Source organism: Hypanus sabinus, chromosome 6 (genome assembly GCF_030144855.1).
Source record: "Hypanus sabinus isolate sHypSab1 chromosome 6, sHypSab1.hap1, whole genome shotgun sequence".
NCBI classification, from domain to species: Eukaryota; Metazoa; Chordata; class Chondrichthyes; order Myliobatiformes; family Dasyatidae; genus Hypanus; species Hypanus sabinus.
In genome coordinates this window covers 45,730,559-45,749,773 of record NC_082711.1, presented here as the reverse complement: position 1 = coordinate 45,749,773, position 19,215 = coordinate 45,730,559, and the positions used below count along the sequence as shown (strand labels likewise).

Sequence of the window (19,215 nt, the reverse complement as noted above, 5' to 3'; positions counted from 1 at the left end):
TTGATGCTTGTTAAACAAGAAAAAACTTGCTCACACATACAAGAAGTTGAAAAGTGCAGCAAAATGTTCATTACTTTCCTATGAATGGCAGGATACTCTTCTTCCACAGAAATCCAGAATTTGTCTGGGGGATAGTCGGTAAATCTCGTCTTGAGTGCACGATCTGACTGCAGCTCACAAAGTTCTTCCCCTTCTCTCAAAGAAGGGTTCTCCAGCAGAGTAAAAGATTCGGAGAAAGGGCCTCTCATCCAGTCGTACACTGTGTTAAAAGGGAGGAGAAATACTGTTCTATTTTGTTCTGCAGTTCTTACAGGTGGATTTCAATAAGACTCCTGCAGGCAGAGTCCCCAGTGGAGAAAGTGCATCAACAGTGCATGCCATCTTGGAGACTGGTTACTGTACTGGTATATCTGCAGTGTCCTGAGGCAGGGAGCCACCATCTGGGTGTGCACATACAACAATGACTGACCGCCCTCTGCAATCAAAAGAACCAGGACTGCAGCAGAGACCCAATGCCTTCTGTTGCCCAGGAGTTGTCCACCAGCTTCTTCTGGGTCCTGAAGACAAAAGCAGTGGGCAGGACTAAAGTAATCAGCCAGGACCATATCTTTACAATGGGCTGAGAGACCTCTAGGGAGATTGCTAATGGGGCTGTTTAGTCACTGCCTGCCACTGCGAGTGCTAGTGTTGTGCACCGCCCGATGTTTTAAAAGCAAGGTTTATCTTTTCAATCACGATCTTTTGCAGAACCGCATTTGAGAAACCCTGCTGTAGGGAATCCTGCACAAGGACTCCCAGGTCCCCTTGCACCTCTAAGTTCTCAATTTTCTCCCTGTTTAGAAAGGAGAAACCTTTATTCCTTCTACCAAAGTGCACGACCACACACTTCTGTACACTATACACTGGTTACCATTTGTTGGCCCATTCTTCCAATCTGTCTCAGTCCCTCTGCAGACTCCCTGCATTCTCAAGATCACCTGCCCCTCCATCTATCTTTGTATTGTCTACAAACATAGCCACAAAGCCATCAATTTGATCATCCAAATCACTGACATACAATGTGAAAGAAATGTTCCCAATACCGACCCCTGTGGAATACTTCTAGTCAATCAGAAAAGGCCCGCCCCCTTTATTTGCTCTCTGTACATGCTGCCAGTTAGCTAATATTCTACCCAGGCTAGTATCTTTCCTATAATACCATGGGCTTTTATTTTGTTGAGCAGCCTCAGGTGCGGCTCCTTATCAAAGTCCTTATCTGAAAGTCAAAGTAAACAACATCCATTGACTCTCCTTTGACTATACTGCCTGTTATTTCCTCAAAGAATTCCAACAGATTTGTTAGGCCGGATTTCCTCTCAGAGAAACCTTTTATCTTGTGTATCTAAGTAACCAAAACCTCATCCTTTAATAATGGACACCAACATTTTTGCAACCACTGAAGTCAGGCTAACTGGCATGAAATTTCCTTTATTCTCCCTCCGTCCTTCTTAAATATTGGAGTGGTATTCACAATTTTCCATCGTCCAGAACCATTCCAGTATCTTATGATTCTTGAAAGATCATTATTAATGCCTCTACAATCTCACCAGCTATGCTGTTCAGAATCCTGTGGTGTAGTCAATCTGTTCCAGGTGACTTATCTACCTTCAGACCTTTCAGCTTCCCAAGTATCTTCTCCTTAGAAGTAACAACCAGACTCAGTTCCGTCCTTGGATACTCTCAAATTTCTGATATACAGCTGGTGTCTTCCACAGTGAAGGCTGATGCAAAATATTGATATTTGTCTGCCATTTCATGTCCCCTATTACTGCCTCTGCAGTGCCATTTTCCAGCAGTGCAGTATCCACTCTTGTCTCTCTTTTATTCTTTATAGATCTGAAAATACATTTGTTTATGTTATTGGCTAATTTACCTTCATAATTCATCTTTTCTCTCCTTATGGCTTTTTAGTCTCATTCTGTTGGTTTTTAAAAGCTTCCCAAACTTCTAACTTCTCACTACTTTTTGCTATATTGTAAGCTCTCTGTTTGGCTTTTACGCTTTCTTCAACTGCCCTTGTCAGCCATCGTTGCCTCAACCTCCCTTTGAAATACTTCTTAATCTTTGGGATGAACCTATTGTGCACCTTCCAAATTGAACCCAGAAACTCCTGCCATTACTGTTCTGTCCTTATTCCTTCAAATTAATGTTGGCCAGCTCCTCTCTCATGCCTCTGTACTGCACTGTAATTCTGATAAATCTGACTTTATCTTCTCCCTCTCAAAATGTGGGGTGAGTTCTACTGGATTCTGGTCATTGACACCTGAGGGTTCCTTTGCCTTAGGCTCCCCAATTAAATCTGGGTCAGCACACAACAGCCAATCCAGAATTGTCTCTTGCTAAGTGGGCTCAACCATAAGCTGCTGGACAAAGCCATCTTGTCAGCATTCTACAAATTCCCTCTCTTGGAAACCAGCGGCAGCTTGATTTTGCTAATCTATCTGCATATTAGAATCCCCCATGCCTATCATAACATTGCTCTTTTTAATAGCACAGACAAAATACTGAAGGAACTCATCCGGTCAGGCAGCATCTGTGTAATTGAATAAGAAGTTGACGTTTCAGTTTGAGACCATTCTTCAGGACTGAAAAGAAAGGGGTAAAACATCAGAATAAAAAGCTGGTGATGTGGATGTGAGTCAAACTAGAAGCTGATAGGTGAAGCCAAGTGTCTGAGTAAGGTAAAGGGCAGGAGAAGGAATCTGAGAGGAGGCAAATGTAGACCATGGGAGAAAGGTAGAAAGGAGAGGTACCAATTGAAAATGATAGGCAGGCGAGGTGAAGAGGGAAGTAGCCAGAATGGAAAACAGAAGAATGGAACTGGGAAGTGGAAGGGGAAAAGAATTTCTGAAAGGAGAAATCAATGCTCATGCTATCAGGTTGGAGACTACTCAGATTGAATATGAAGGAGCCTAAGCATGGCAGAGGAGAAGGCCATGGACTGACGTGTTGGAACAGCAGAGAGGATAGGAATTAAAATGGTTCACCACCTGGAAATTGTGCTTTAGGTGCATGGAGCTCGACAAAGAGGTTTCTCAAGTTAGATGGGGTCTCACCAATGTAGAGGAGCTTTTTAGAAGCTTTTTCTATTTCCCATTGTAATTTATATCCCACATCCTGGATACTGTTCAGAGGCCTGTATATAACACCCATTGGGATCTCTTTACCTTTGCAGTTTCTTAAGTCAACCCACATGGTTTCTACATTTCCTAATCCTATATCATCTCTTCTAAGGATTTGATTTTATTCTTAACCAACAGAGTAATCACAGTGCCCTGCCTACCCATCTGTCCTTTTGATACAATATGTATCCTTAGATGTTAGGCTCTCGGCTATGATTTTCTTACAGCCACAACTCAGTAATGCCCACATCGTTATTCCATCAATTTGTAAATGCACTACAATATCATCCACCTTATTCTGTATACTGCATGTATTCAAATATAACACCTGTCCTGTATTCATCACCCTTTTCTATTTTGCCTCCATGTTATTCATCAACTCCCCTACTAACTGCAATTCTACCCTATCATCTGTCTGTCCTTCATCGCAGAATCATTACCTACTGCATCTATTTGTATGGCAACTGCCCCATCCTCAGTCCTATCACTCCAGTTCCTATCCCCTGCCGAATTAGCTAAACCCTCCCCAACAGTTCTTGCAAACCTGACCATAAGGATATTTTGTACCCCATTAGGTTCAGGTGTAACACATCATTTTCTGCACAGGTCATACCTTCCCCAAAAAAGAGTACAATGATCCAGAAATCTGAAACCCTGACTCCCGCACCAAACCTTCTCAATCAGGTATTCATCTGCCAAATCATCCTATTCTTATCCTCTCTAGTGTGTGGCAAAGACAGCAATCCAGAGATTACTATTGTGAAGGTCCTGCTTTACAGCCTCTTCCCTAACATCCTATATTCACCTTGCAGGGCCTCTTCCCCTTTTCTATCTACGTAATTGTTGCCAATGTGTGCCACGAATTCTGACCACTTTCCCTCCCTCTTGAGAATTTTCTGCAGCCACTCTAAGACATCCTTGACCCTGGCCCTCAGGATGCTTTTGCAACCAGGGAATCTTCTGGCCTTCCCCTATCTATTGAGTCTCCTATCACCATTATTCTACTTGACTTTACCCTTCCATGCTGGGTCTCAGAGCTGGCCACAATACCACTGGCCAGGCTGAATCCAGAAAGAGATATTTGTTGCCAAGGGACTGAGCATGGTGGAATGCTGCTCTAACTATTTACCTCCCTTACTTCTGCTGGTGGTCAGTTATCTACTATCTAAAGCCTGCACTCTGGATGTGACCACCTTGGTAGAGTCTCATCTATGAGTTGTTCAGCCTCCCAAATGGTCCTGAGAACACCCAGCTCTAGCTCTATTTTATTGACCTTGTCAGTCAGGAACTGAAGTTGGAAGTACTTCCTGGAGATGTAATCATCAGGAGGCAATTGACTACCCTGCAATCTCACATCATACAGAAAGAGTAACCCACTGGTTTAACTACCGTCCTGCCTACAATTGTTATACTCTGGCTCTAACTTCTTTATCTTAAGTTCTGCAATCAACCCAATGACTCCAAAAGATTAAGTACCTTTAAACTACATCTTTTCTCGCCAAAGCCTGATCACTTTATACGCTGGCTTAGCCCACATCTCTAGAATGATTATAAATAGAGTCATGTGATACTGTTACCTTCCTCAGGGATGAATGACAGAATTACAAACTGGTTATTATCTAAACGTTTTTCCTTTATATTCCAGGAGAAGGCATTGATAATTTCTGGAAAGTCCTTCTTGAGGGAAGAAACTGTGTGGATGATATTCCAGCAATTCGTTTCGATACAATGTTCTGGCATGACACTGATGACAACAAAGCAGGAAAGATGATCACAAAACGAGCAAGTTTAATCAAAGGGTAATGAAATATAAAACACTTCATAAAATAACAAACTGAATGATCAAAATATTAATAATTATAAATCAATTTAGAACAATGGGATATTCTTATGAATTCACAAGAAAATCACCATCACAATGCTATACAAAGATTTTAAGAGAAAATCAGAGGTGAAAGTCATCAGTACAAGCTATCAGTAAGAAAATGAAAGACACAGGTGGTACAGATTGGTTAAGTCAGCACAGTTAGAGAAGCAACTGGAAACTAATTTAATTTACTTCAGCTTGATTATAATTGACATTTCAATCAAATCCCATTCCCTTTAAATTATGCCAGCCTTACTTTACTTCTCATTGTTCAAACTTCTAAAAGAATGCTTGACTTCACATTTCTCTACTAAAATGATTTTCAACCGATTCATTACAGATGAATTTCTGTGGGAGTTTTCCAACATGTCCAAATCAACAGCAGAACCAGAATTACTGTGGAAAACTGCTGGTTACATTTTGTTTTATAACTTAATAACTTTTGTTTTCTTCAAAAATCATCAGATGGGAGTTACAGTATGTGAGCATGTGAGCACCGCGGAATATCACCAGCCGGCAGTTAACACTGACTTTCTGTTTAACTAACAGGTTTAATGAGTTTGATCACAAGCTCTTTAACATAAGTCAAACAGAGGCCAATAGTATGGACCCACAGCAGAAACTTCTGTTGGAGTGCACGTACAAAGCGTTTGAGAATGCAGGGATGCCCATGGAAAACATCAGTGGGAGTAAAACAGGTGTTTTTATTGGTGAGTAGACATTGCCAGACCATGTGAACCAGCGTAAGTTGTTTCCACCCTCAAACTTGTTTCATCATTTGTATATCAGCTACAATAAGAATATACTGTATATAAAAATATAAATAGTGCAAAAATTGTAAAGTTGATGGTTCATAGACTTCAGAATTCTGATGGTGGAGGGGATGAGGCTATTCTAAAATATTGAGTGTGTGTCTTCAGGCTCCTGAATCTTCTCATTGATGGTAGCAATGAGAAGAGGGCGTGTCCTGGATGACGAGGGCCCTTCATGATGAATGCTGCCTTCTTGAGGCATCACCTTTCAGAGATATCTTTGATCATGGGGAGCATATTGATCATGATGGATCTGACTGTTTCTCTAATGTTCTACGTTGGTGTTTCCATACCAGATGATGATGATGCAACCAGTCGGGAAACTCTCCATAGTACATCTGTAGAAACTTGTTGGAGTCTTCAGTGACATACCAAATCTCTTCAAATGAAATATATCCACTGGCGTGCCTTCTGTACCAGGACAGATTTCAGAGATGTTGACACCCAGTAATGTACTCTGGCATTTCATTCCATCTACCCATCACCATCTGTGTGGGAAAACTAACATACCCATGACCTCAGGTTTTAGACTCCCAAACCTAGAAAACAGTTGTAGCCATCTGGCCTGTCTATCTCTCTCAAAATTTTATGAAATTCACTAAGGTCATCCACTTACATCAGGGAAAATTGTTTCGACTTAAGTCAAGCTCTCCAATTTGAGGCAACATTCCCGGGAATTCTTTTTGCAGTCACTCCAACTGAATCACATCCTTCCTGTAGTGTGGTGACCAGATTGCACACTGGTGTAATCTGACCAATGTTTACAGCAACTGTAACATTATGTTCCAACTCCTCCCCTCAGTGCTACAACTGGGGAAGATTTCATCACCATCTGTCTACAAAAGTTGCCATTTTTAAGGCACAATGTACTTGTACCACAGGATCTCACTGTCAGTAAGACTTTCTAGGTTCCTGCCATTCACAGTGCACATTCTGGTTTAACTTCCCAAACTGCATCACTTTGCAATTATCTGTTTTAATTCCCTCATCATTCTGTTTCCCATTTTCTCAGCTGGTCTATAAACTGTTGTAATCTTGGATAATATCCCAGCAATCTTGGTGTCATGTACAATCTAACTGATCATGCCACTTGCAGACTTTGCTGAATGATGAGCAAAGAAGTACTACACTCTGATCTCTGTGGCACACCACTGATGCAGGTCTTTGATCTGGAAAACAATTCTCCACTACCATCCTCTGCCTAGAATACCAAACAAATTCTGTGTCCAATTGCTGCTGTCCTGGTCCCTGTGGAACCTCTGTCAAAGACTTTGCTAAACTCCATGAAGACAGAATCCACTGCCCTGCCCTCATCAATCGTTTTAGTCACCTCCAGAAAATTTTGATAACAGAGAGGTTATGTGGTAATCAGTACAATTTATTATTGCACTAAGTTGGTATTTACATTGGTGAAGATGGAGCCCAACTATGTCTGGAAGGTTTAGTTTGTATACATCATGGATTTGAACGTGAAATGTTTAGGTTTTGTGTATCTTTTGGAGAACAGCTGCTTTATTTACATATCTAACTGTGTGCATGCAGTCACAGGAAATCGTTGTGTTACTTACACGTTAAAACAGTGAACTTCACTAATGTTTCAACAGCAAAATGCATTTGATAATTTTTAAATTTGTAACAAAAGGAAATAGAGCTGGAAGAGATAGGATTGTGGAAGTAAGTTTATTAGTGATTGCCAATGAGTATTAAAATTTCTACACAGTGTGATTCATTGCATAACCTGTGCAAATGTATATGCAATACTCATTTGACACTTTATCATTGCCTTCTCTTTAGGACTCATGAATCGTGATTTTGAAGGGATTTCAAATAGCGCCGCCAACAAAATCACCCATTATAACGGGACAGGGTCAGCAATGAGTATTGCGGCAAATAGGATTTCTTTTGCTTTCAACCTTACTGGACCATCACTGGCTATTGATACAGCGTGCTCCTCATCGCTTGTTGCTTTACATTATGCTGCTCAGGCCATCAAGCAAGGTACAAGTCGTATTTTTTGTTCTGTTACTTTTACTCTTGTTACCATAATGGATGAAATAAATTTAATTGTTCATACTGTAGCTTCAGTTAGATTCATCCAAAGAAAGTTGAATGGAGTCTTATGAAACTGCTTCAGTCAATTGAGACCTCACCTTTAGGTACTCCTGCTATAATTCCTGGCCTGCTTTCCCACACTGCTAATTAAGCATAAGTAGTAATTTAGCAAGGAAATGGTGGCAAAGGAGCAACACCACATGGATCCTGATTCTAAGGATGAGATACTTCAGAGGAATATGTTGTACTCTGAAATATTATTAGTTAGCTTGGCACATCTCTGAATCTTTGGTTATAACTTAATGACACACAAGGAAGTAACAAAACTGAGCCACGTCATTGTAACTTCCTTCAAGCTACATCTTGAACTTAGATCATAGAACAGTACAGCACAGCACAGGAAAGGGCCCTACAGCCTTCGATGGTGTGTCAAACCAGTGAAAAAGTAAATTGAAAACCTCCAAAAACTAATATCTCCTACCTCAGCAATACCCATATGCCTCAATCTTCCTTATCTTCATGTGCCTGTCTAAAACATCTCTTAAAAGCTTTGAATGTACTTGCCTCTGCAGCCATACCAGGCAGTGCATCCAGGCATCCACTGCTTTGAGTAAAAAACTTACCCCTCACATTCCCATCCCTATCGAACCTACCCCTTCTCACATTCAATGTAAGCCCTCTGATACTGGACATTTCAACCCTGGGAAAAAAGATACTCCCTATCTACTCTATCTATGCTTCTCATAATCTAATAAACCCTCAGCCTCTGCCACTGCAGAGCAAGTAATCCATGTGTGTCCAGACTTTCACGATAGCACAAGCCTTAATAATTAGGCAGCATCCCTGTAAACTGGTTCTGCACTCTCTGCAAAGCCCCAATATCCTTTCTGTCGTGGGACAACCAGAACTGTATGCAAATATATCCAGATGTGGATTGACCAGAGTTATATTTGCAACATAATCTCTTGGCTTTTGAACTTAATGCCTTGACTAATAAAAGTAAACATTTCTCAAGACATTCTGTACCACCCTGTTGGCCTGTGTTGCCACTTTCAAAGAAGTGTGAACTTGGATCACATGATCTCTCTGCTTAGCAACACTGTTAAGGGTCTGCACTGTTCTTCAACAATTTTGTATCACAAATTATTTTATTCAAACCTTCCCTTGTACATTTGAAATCACATAGACTCTGTTCATATTCCCATTTGTGTCTCAGGTGATTGTGAGATGGCAGTTTGTGGGGGTGTGAGCTGTATTATTGAGCCGAGAATCAATGTAGCACTCAGCAAAGCAAAAATGATATCTCCAGATGGAATGAGCAAACCATTTTCCAACAAAGCCAATGGGTACGGAAGAGGTGAAGGTTGTGGCATTTTGCTGTTAAAGCCGCTCGCAAAGGTAACACATTTAATCAGATTCTTTTTACGTCTACAAAGTGTATTTAAATATTGGTGTTTATTGGAAAACTATTGCTTTAATATTGACATACTCATTAATCCTATCAACAGGCTCAGAAGGACCACGACCATATTTGGGGTGTAATAGTCCGTAGTGCAATCAACCAGGATGGCAGAGCAGTCACACCTATCACCAGACCGTCCCAAAAGCAGCAAGAAGAGTTACTGAGGGGTATTTACCCCAGAAGTGTTGACCCTTCACAGATTCAATACGTGGAGGCTCATGGAACCGGAACACCAGCTGGTGATCCGACTGAAGCAGCCAGCATATCAAGTGTTATTGCACAATCCAGACACTCAGATTTCCCTCCACTTACAATGGGGTCAGTCAAAGGAAACATTGGTCACACAGAATCAGCCGCAGGAGCTGCAGGTTTAATTAAAGTTCTCCTCATGATGCATCATGGAAAGATTGTACCATCACTCCACTACTCCAAGGAGAACTCGAGCATCAATACAAAAGATCTGAACCTACATATTCCAACTAGTGTGGTGAACTGGGAAGGAAACGGGGAGAAAGGGAAGATGGCAGGGATCAACTCATTTGGATTTGGAGGGACAAATGCTCATGTCGTTGTAAGGCATTTCAAGCAAGATTCTGGTCGAAACTCTGTACAAAAACCATTTGAAATATTTGTGCTTTCCGCTGTCTCCCAGAATTCAGTGAGAATGATGATAAAGGATACAAGTAACCAAATAAGGGAAAGTGAAGATGTAATTCTTCACAACCTGGCGTACACATCTGCATGTAGAAGAAGCCATAAGAATTACAGATACAGGAAAGCATTTATTGCTTCTTCCCTTGGGCATCTCCAACAGCAGCTTAGATCAGCTGTAGATAGTGAAGTGGCTCAGACCAAAGCTGATGTTAAATTGATATTTGTGTTTTGTGGCAACGGTGTTTTATATCAAGGTATGTGCAAACAGCTTCTACAAATAGAACCGAGGTTCAGGGCACAGATCAATGAGATAGACAGGATGCTCCAACAATACACAGACATCAGCTTAATGGAGTTAATAGAGAATGACTGTGATGACTTCACAAAACCAGACGTAGCACAGCCAATACTCTTTGGCATCCAAGTAGCAATAGTGACTCTTCTGAAGTTTTGGGGAATTGAGCCTGACATTGTCATTGGACACTCAGTTGGAGAAGTAGCTGCAGTATATTGTGCTGGAATACTTTCATTACAAGATGCTGTAAAGGTGCTTTACCACAGAAGTGCTTTACAATCAACGGTAACAGGAGGGAAAATGCTGGTGGTTAGTAATTTGCCTGTGAAAAAAGTGTCAGATAAGCTTGATTCCTATTCAGGGAGACTCTGCATTGCTGCATTCAATAGTCCCTCATCATGCACAGTGTCAGGAGATGCCAATGCAATAGACAAACTGCATACAGAATTACACAGTTCATTTGGTGACAAAAATGTATTCCTTCACCTTCTGGATGTCCCTGCAGCATATCACAGTCATTTGATGGAACCAATTTTAAACCAAGTGGAAGAGAGTATTACTGATTTACAGAAACATGAAACAAAAGTTAAAGTAATTTCCACTGTTACTGGAAAGTTGGTTGCCGGAAATGACTGTGTGACAGGGAAGTATTGGTCCAGAAACATAGAAAACCCTGTTCTTTTTGAACAAGCCATTAGAGCTGCTATTGCGGAGGTAAAAGATGCTGTGTTTATTGAAATAGGACCTCGAAGGGCCTTACAGAGATACATCAAAGACATTGTAGGAAATGGGGCTCAGGTTTTCCCTGCAGTGCAGCCACAAAGAGATTATGAAACCCTGCTTTCAGTTTTGTCAGGGCTTTTCCAAATGGGTTACAATCCCAATTGGCAAAATATCTTTGAGGAATGTGAGATAGTTCCAACATTGTATCCATGTTATAAGTTTGATCATACTAAACTTAGCATTAATTTTGAAGATTTCAGACAGGGTGACCACAAAGTGTCATCTATAGCTCATCCTCTTCTCAGTAGTTCCAACAAAGATGGCAAGGAGTATGACTACAACCTCACACTAACAAAAGCACCTTACCTGTTGGAGCACAAGAACAATGGAGTGCCAATATTACCTGGCTCCATGCACGTTGAGCTTGCATTAGCATCTACCTTGGCAAGTATTAAACCAAAGATACCCCTCAGGTTGTGCCAAATGAGTATTTCTTTCCTGAATCCCTGTATTGTGCAGCCAAACTCAACAGATCTCAAGGTCCATCTTAACAGTAAAGACAAAGTGATTGAATTTACTGTTATGGCATCAGCTGTCTCTTACGCAAAAGGAGAAGTTCACCAAAACATGGAAAGCATTGTTGAAAAAAATATTCTTTCAATTGACCATATTTTGCAAAGAACCAATGAAAGGATAAAGGCAGAAAATATCTATGATGCTATCTCGAAATTAGGCTTCCAGTATTCTTCAGTCTTCAGAAACCTTGGAGATGTGTTCTGCTCAGATGAACTACAGGAAGCTATAACATATGTTAAAGTACCAAATGAAATTCTCCCACAAATGCACGAGTTTTGCATTCATCCGGTTATCTTAGATTACTACATGCAAATGGTTGCTATTCTGGCAATGAAAATGTCAAACCTGAGGGCTGGATTCCCAACTTCCATTGGGAGTTTGGTGGTATGTCAACCAATGCAACAGGACATGATAATATACATGAGGACCTGTAAAAATACTGCAGAATTTTATGAAGTTTCTGGGGCATTTACAGATAGAAAGGGCACAGTAATTGCTGAATTAAAAAATGTCAGAATTACATTCCTTGGACTAGGAAATTCTACAGGATTTAATGAAATTTCCTATGAAAATTCTTGGGAGGAAATCGATCACCTTGCCAAAGAAGTAGACAGTCGGTCTACCCCAAAATCATTAGTATTTGCCGATAACATTGGGATTGCTAAAGGTCTGCAAAAGCACTTGCATAAGCAGTCCTATTATGTTCCTTACCAGGATCCAGAGACCTTGATGGATAGAGAAGTCTCACAGATTTTGCGACAGTACAATGTGACTGATTTGAACAGCTTTGATGAAGTGTTGTTCTTGTGGGGCATGAAAAACATAACTAACCAGAACAGTAAAGCAGTAGTGGACCATGTCAGCAGTTGCTGTGAGTTCTATCGGCAAATACTTCTACTGGTCCAAGGAAAAAAATCCTCAAAGTCTGTTAGAACCATAACCTACAGGACATCTGAAAATGCAGTGGATCAAATCACTGCAGGTTTTGCCTTATGGGGAATGACCAGATCATGCCTTGTAGAACTTCAAGAGATTTCTTTTCAGCTGATAGACATTGGCTCTACTAATGAGGCAGATATTGCAGTTCTAGCTGATGTAATCACTTTGCCTCATAATTACCCTGAAGTAATGATTCGACTAGGAAAGGTACATATTTCATGCGTCAAAAGAGCAGCTACTATAAATTCCAACAATATTTTCAGCATTGTACCTTACACTGGTTTTAAAAATTTGGCTTTCCAAACAATGAATCCTTACAAGGTTGTAGATTTTCATGCAAAGCCACAAGAATGGAAAATGATGGAACCTGTAAAACAAGCAGTTTATGTTAAAATTGATGCAATGTGCATTCATTCTTCAGATTATTTTCCAGTCAGTGTCTCTGCTGTGAACTTTGGACAGACGTTGTACTGGAACACAACTGTAACTAAAGGACATGAGCTAATTGCTCTGGACTTCAGTGGTACGGTCACAGCAGTCAGCAAAGATGTGAAGTCCTGCAAAGTAGGAGATCATGTTGTTATGTGCTACCCCGTTGCTGCATTTTCAACAGTGAGTCTTCCTGCATCTGTTTGTTTCAAAGCCAGTAAAGTTCCATTTCTGAAGCAGACACCCTGTGTCTCATACTTCATAATTGCCTGGGAAATACTCCATAACATTTTACGTCATCTTAAGCGTCACAAGTGCTTGTCAATTCTCTCCTCCAGCCCAGAATCTTGTCTCGGTAAAGTGCTGTCTCTGACAGCAAAGTCATTGGGCTGGAAAGTACAGGTTCAAACAGAACCTAGTGACTTTTCACAAACATATCCTCATTCCGATGCATTGCTTTTCCTGCCACCTGTTAAAGCAGCTCTAGTCACAAGGGTTGTTAACAACTCTTCTGCTGGCTATGTTGTTGTTCTCTTTGACAACAACCAGGCATTTGAAACTTGTGAAAACATCCTTGGTTATGAAAAGGAAAATGTCCAAATTCATTTCTTGAAGGTAACTAACATACTGAAAAAGTGTTATCTGAAAAAATCTGCTGATGATGTTTATAAGTGGATGAGATCGTTGCGGTTACAGAGCAAACAGCTTGATTTTCCAAGGATTAGTTCTCACTCAGTGACCTGTGCTGTAGGTGAACGTGGGGAAGACTCCTACTTCACCTGCAAAGCTGTCTCAGTTGTGGATCTGAATACAAATGATAAGATTTCAGAGATACCCGTGTACCACAGTCACAAACAACTTTTTCTTTTTCATAGAGATGCAGCATATATCGTGACAGGAGGACTTTCAGGACTTGGCTTTGAGACAGTAAATTTTATTGCCAAACATGGGGGAGGATATGTCATTATTTTGTCACGAAGCATTCCAACTACTGAAAAGCAAGAAGAATTTAATAAACTCAGGGAACAGTTTGGAACAATTGTAACTAGCAGTGCATGTGATATCTCAAACTTGTCAAATGTTGAGTTAGCTATCAGTCATTTTCGTCATTCCTTCCCAAAGATCCCAATTAAAGGAGTGTTTCACAGTGCTGTTGTATTACATGATGCCCTCATGCAAGCTCTAAATAAATCATTGTTCGATAAAGTGTTGGGTCCAAAGATTGCAGGAGTTCTGAATCTTCACAGTACAACAAAATCCTTCCCACTGGATTACTTTGTCTGCTACTCATCAATTGCATCATTCATTGGGAATTCTGCCCAGGCAAACTATTCTGCAGCTAACTCTTTTCTTGACATTTTTGTGCATTACAGGAGAAATCAGGGACTGGTAGGGCAGGCTATCAACTGGGGTGCACTGAACCTTGGCCTATTACTCAATAAGGATAGCATCCAAAGATTTCTGGAATCAAAGGGGATAATGATTTTGGAGATTTCAGAAATTAACCAATGCCTTGAACAGTCCCTCGTACAAAACAATCCACAGCTTGCTCTCTGTAAATTTAATTTCTCTGGTTTTCATGCTAATGTTGTTTCTCAAATTCCAGCTATGAAAGCACGACTTTATTCCCTTGTGAAAGATGAAATCAGTAAATCACAAATCAATCCAATGGCAGAATTACCCAATAATTCACAAAAGACTCCCGAGGAGTATGTTATTGAATTGTTGAGTGAAGTCAGCAATGCTGATCCTACAGAGTTCACTAAAGAAACTTACCTTTCCAGCTTTGGTCTTGATTCCATGCTGAGTATGACAGTGCAAAATCGTATTTATCAGGAAAAAAATATTAATTTACCAATAGTGTCATTTCTTGATCCACAGACAACCATAGGTACTGTTGTGTCACTGCTTGAGGAACACAATTCTAGTCAGCCACATTTTGTAGGAGATCTATCACTGCAAAAATCTTTCAGTGTTATGCCTTATGAAAATACCAGGCTCTAAGGTAGCTACAAAACCTGCATTAATGAATGAAAAATAAATTTTCCTTTTGTATCAAAAATGGTAGTGAATAAATGTATTGTATTTCATGCTCAAATACAAATCCATTGTTCTTGATTTACTATTGATATTGAAGTGGTGAATTAAATGTGCTTTTTCTCTAATGCTGATTACTTTTCTATTGCCTATTACATATATTTTAAAGAGAATGCAATGACTTGAGTTCTGAATAGGTTTTTACACGTTTAGTTTGTAAAGCAAAAGTAATTTCCCTTCATCTTCTGTATATAGCAAATATTCCATGATATGATGCTGTTCAAATACTTTCTGCTTTTACAGTCCATTCTCTACGTAACACAATATTTCAATATGTTTAATGTTTTATTCATTATTTAATGCCTTCTGGAATATCAAACACTGATTTGAACATTGCTCTATAATTATTGATAAACACTTTACAATAGTAGTTTACTTAACTTAAAACCTAACTCTATTTGTTTGAATATTATGATGCCTGTGAATTCAGTTTTGTGTGTGAACTGACCTTCAATGTAATAAAGAATACCTATTAATTCCTAATAAATTCAAAACAAGTTCATTTCAATAGGTTTCAATAGGTACATTTTATGTCAGAGAAATGTATTCAACATACATCCTGAGATTCTTTTTCTTTGCAAACATCCACAAAAACAGAGGAGTGCTTCAAAGAATGAATGACAGTTAAATGTTAGAATCCCAAAGACACCCCCCAGCTCTCCCTCCCATGTGTAAGTAGCAGCAAAGTAATGACCCTCCTCTCCCACCAACAAAAATGCATCGGCACCCCTCACCGAGTACTCAAGTGTGCAGCAAGACATCAATAAAGACACAGACTTGCAGCACCCCAAAGACTACTCATTTACCTGGTAATTTGACATACCACAGGCTCTCTCGCTCCCTAATAAGGGAAAAAGAGGTGTCACCATTTCACAGTGTGACATGAGGCATAACAAAACATCTCACTGATTTATGGTTTTAAAAGTCTGTTGCATCGCTTTTTTTTTAAATTGAATATAGTGCATTTAATTGCATAACAGTGTTGATGCTTTACAATCATTCAACTAAACTAAAAATATTTTGTTGATGATTTTCATTTGTATTCAGTGTCTGAGGCTTCTCGTTTAAGTGTCCGACAACAATCAGCCAGCAATGATGGATTCCAATAGCTTTTTCTCCATGATTGCAAAGTCCTGGTGAAACCTATCCATGCTCTTCACTGACTGCACCAAAATTTGCAGGGAAGAAGAGTAAATAGGAATGTAGTGCATCGCTTTTTCTGAGCTCTGTGCCCAAAGAGCTCGAGTCCCTGGGGACATAGCCAGCAGCCAGCTCGTTGCTATTGATCTTCTGTGTACTCCCATGATGCATCAGGTGGTGGCACTGGCCTCTAATCAGCCCGCTCCAAACTCACAAAAATCTGGCACCCTGAAGGTGCACTAGTCTTCCAGGCCATGTCCTTGGCATATCCAAAAATGGTAGGTCATGAGGCCCTATGAGCGTGTCCCATTTCCGCAAGGAACCAAAGTCGGCATGATACTCCAGGTCAAGGTCTTCAAAAGAACTCTGAAAAGGGGAAAAGAGATACTAAATTTAGAAATAGAGCTGTTTTGGAAGCTGCAAGCAAAGGAGTTGCTGTTAGACGCCATCATCCTAGGCTTTGTACTCTGTATTTTTTACTGAGAATTCATTGCCCCACTTATCCACATCACAGTTCACCTCTGGCACCAAGGGTGACAACATGGTGGGGATAGATAATTGTAATAATAAAGCAGTTTAATTGCAGTTCAGCATCTAATGGACTCACTAAAAAATGAAGGCAGATGTCAATAAAGTTGGACTGCAGTTCTAACCTCCAACATTCATTACTTAAAAAACAGCATTAACAAGACCAGAATAATTGGATATCCAAATTCCATGTCCATAAATTTTAATAAAAAGAGAAGCTCCCAAATTGTTGCATGCTGTATTTGATGTGACATAATATGAGCACAGGAATGGCAGCTTGATACAAGGTACCAAGTGGGGGATGGACATAATGTTACCAGGCACCAGAATATGAGTAGCAGAAATTGTTTGTAAAAAGTTCTATACCAACCTAGCATTATATTCCCTACTCTTAATTGTGGCTGGATCTGTACAGTTCATGTAAGATTTCACTTCCATATTACAATGTAATATACCTATTTATCTTATTGATTGCTGTATGGTAATTAAAACTGTTCTAAATCACAATATTTGACCCATTTGGTTTTAAGCCACAGAGTGCCATCTTCATGTACTATGGAAATAGGTCCTTCAGTCAAGTTAGTCCATGGCAAACAAAGTTCTCATTTAAACTACTCCCATTTGCCTGCACTTGGGCTGTTCCCACTAAACATTTCCTATCAATGTACCTGCCCAAGCACTTTTTAAATGTTGTTAACATACCTGTTTCAGCAAACTTCTCTGGCAGATCATTCCAAATATGGACCATACTCTGAGAGAAATAGCTTTTGTACTTTTTCCAGCTTAATAGCATATTTGCTTTAGCAGGGTGACCAAAACTGAACATGACTGAAGTGTGGCCAGAGTTCCAAAACTCTTCAAGATTATGAAGGCTTTGTCAGAGTTCTGATAAATGTTCTCAGACCTACTAAGTCAATGTTGGTTCTCTTTCTACAGATGCTATCTGATATATTGAGTGGCTCCTGGATTATTTGTATTTCATTCTGGATTCTCTCAATCACCATCTCCCTATAAGGCCTTGCACTCTGTACTCTCCTCTATCACTTCACCAGATACTTAAACCATCTCATCAGACACCAGCCAATCATTTCACAGTTAAAGTCAGTTAGATCACATTTCTTCCCCAATTGAATGATGGGTCTGAAAAACAACAGAACCTCTTGACCTTGTCTGCATGCTTTTATGCCTCGAGTTGCTGCCACATGATTTACTGATTAGATATCAGCATTAATGAGCAAGTGTACCTAATTTGTGACAACTATGTATATTAGCAAGACTAAGATAGATGGATTTTAGTTCAAGGGATTTTAGAAATGGGCAGGAAAGTAGAGCTAATTGTATTGAATGGCAGAGTTAGCTGAATAACATACTTCTATTTCTGAATTTATAAAATCTTTTTAGGAGCAAATTGACCATAAACCCATTGGTTGTCATAAATAGCTAAATATTTATCATTGTTACCCTTTCTGGTTTATTCATGATCCTACTCCACTGAAATGTCATTGCCTTTTGCTTACCTCTGAAATGAGCCATCAAGTGACTGAGCTTATGCTAAATAGGGTAAACGAATAAAAGTGAGAAGAAAATTGATTTTCTGCACAGGACCAAAAGAAGCTGCAAAGGGTTGTAAATTTAGTCAGCTCCATATTGGGTACTAGCCTACAAAGTGCCCAGGACATTTTCAAGGAGCGGTGTCTCAGAAAGGCAGCATCCATTATTAAGGACCTCCAGGACCCGGGGCATGGCATGCCCTTTTCTCACTGCTACCATCAGGTAGGAGGTACAGAAGCCTGAAGGCACACACTCAGTGATTCAGGAACAACTTCTTCTCCTCTGCCATCCGATTCCTAAATGGACATTGAATCCTTGGACACTAACTCACTTTTTAAATTATATAGTATTTCTGTTTTTGCATGATTTTTAATATATTCAATATATGTATACTGTATAAAGTGTACTGAGTAAGATTTACTTATTAATTTATTATTATTTTTTCTTCTATTTTAGGTATTGCATTGAACTGCTGCTGCTAAGTTAACAAATTACATGTCACATGCGAGTGATAATAAACCTGATTCCAATTCTGATTCTGATTTGTGACTAAGCAATAGCATTTGAAAGTAAGGTTATGTTTTTAACTTTCAACATATTGTCTGAGCCTCCCATTCTGGAATGAGACAGTGCAGGTGACAAAAGTGTGTGCAGGGGAACACTTTGGATCTAGTGATCAAAATTCTGTTAGTTTCAAGTTAATCATGGAGAAAGATAGGACTGTTCCTCCAATTCAAATTCTAAATTGAAGAAAGGGTCGTTTTGATGGCATGAGAAATGATTGGCAGATGTGTAGTGGGGTAGATTGTTTTCTAGCAAAGAGGTGTTTGGTAAGTGGGGGGGGGGGGCAAGTGATCATAATTTGATTGAATTCACCCTGAATTTTGAGGGGAAGCTAAAGTCAGATGTGTCAGTATTTCAGTAGAGTA

At 39.8% G+C, this 19,215-nt stretch overlaps 1 protein-coding gene across 3 annotated transcripts in view; it reads left to right on the top strand.

Annotated features, from left to right (window-relative positions):
* Window positions 1-15,547, top strand: part of LOC132395434 (uncharacterized) — a 31,509-nt gene extending 15,962 nt beyond the window's left edge. For all 3 annotated transcript variants that reach the window (XM_059972034.1, XM_059972035.1, XM_059972036.1), the window contains 5 exons: window positions 4,807-4,960; window positions 5,578-5,738; window positions 7,635-7,838; window positions 9,109-9,290; window positions 9,401-15,547. In XM_059972034.1, the coding sequence (XP_059828017.1) occupies window positions 4,807-4,960; window positions 5,578-5,738; window positions 7,635-7,838; window positions 9,109-9,290; window positions 9,401-14,974 (6,275 nt within the window). In that variant the 3' untranslated portion in view covers window positions 14,975-15,547. The remainder of the gene's footprint in view (window positions 1-4,806; window positions 4,961-5,577; window positions 5,739-7,634; window positions 7,839-9,108; window positions 9,291-9,400) is intronic.
* The last annotated feature ends 3,668 nt before the right edge of the window (window positions 15,548-19,215 follow it).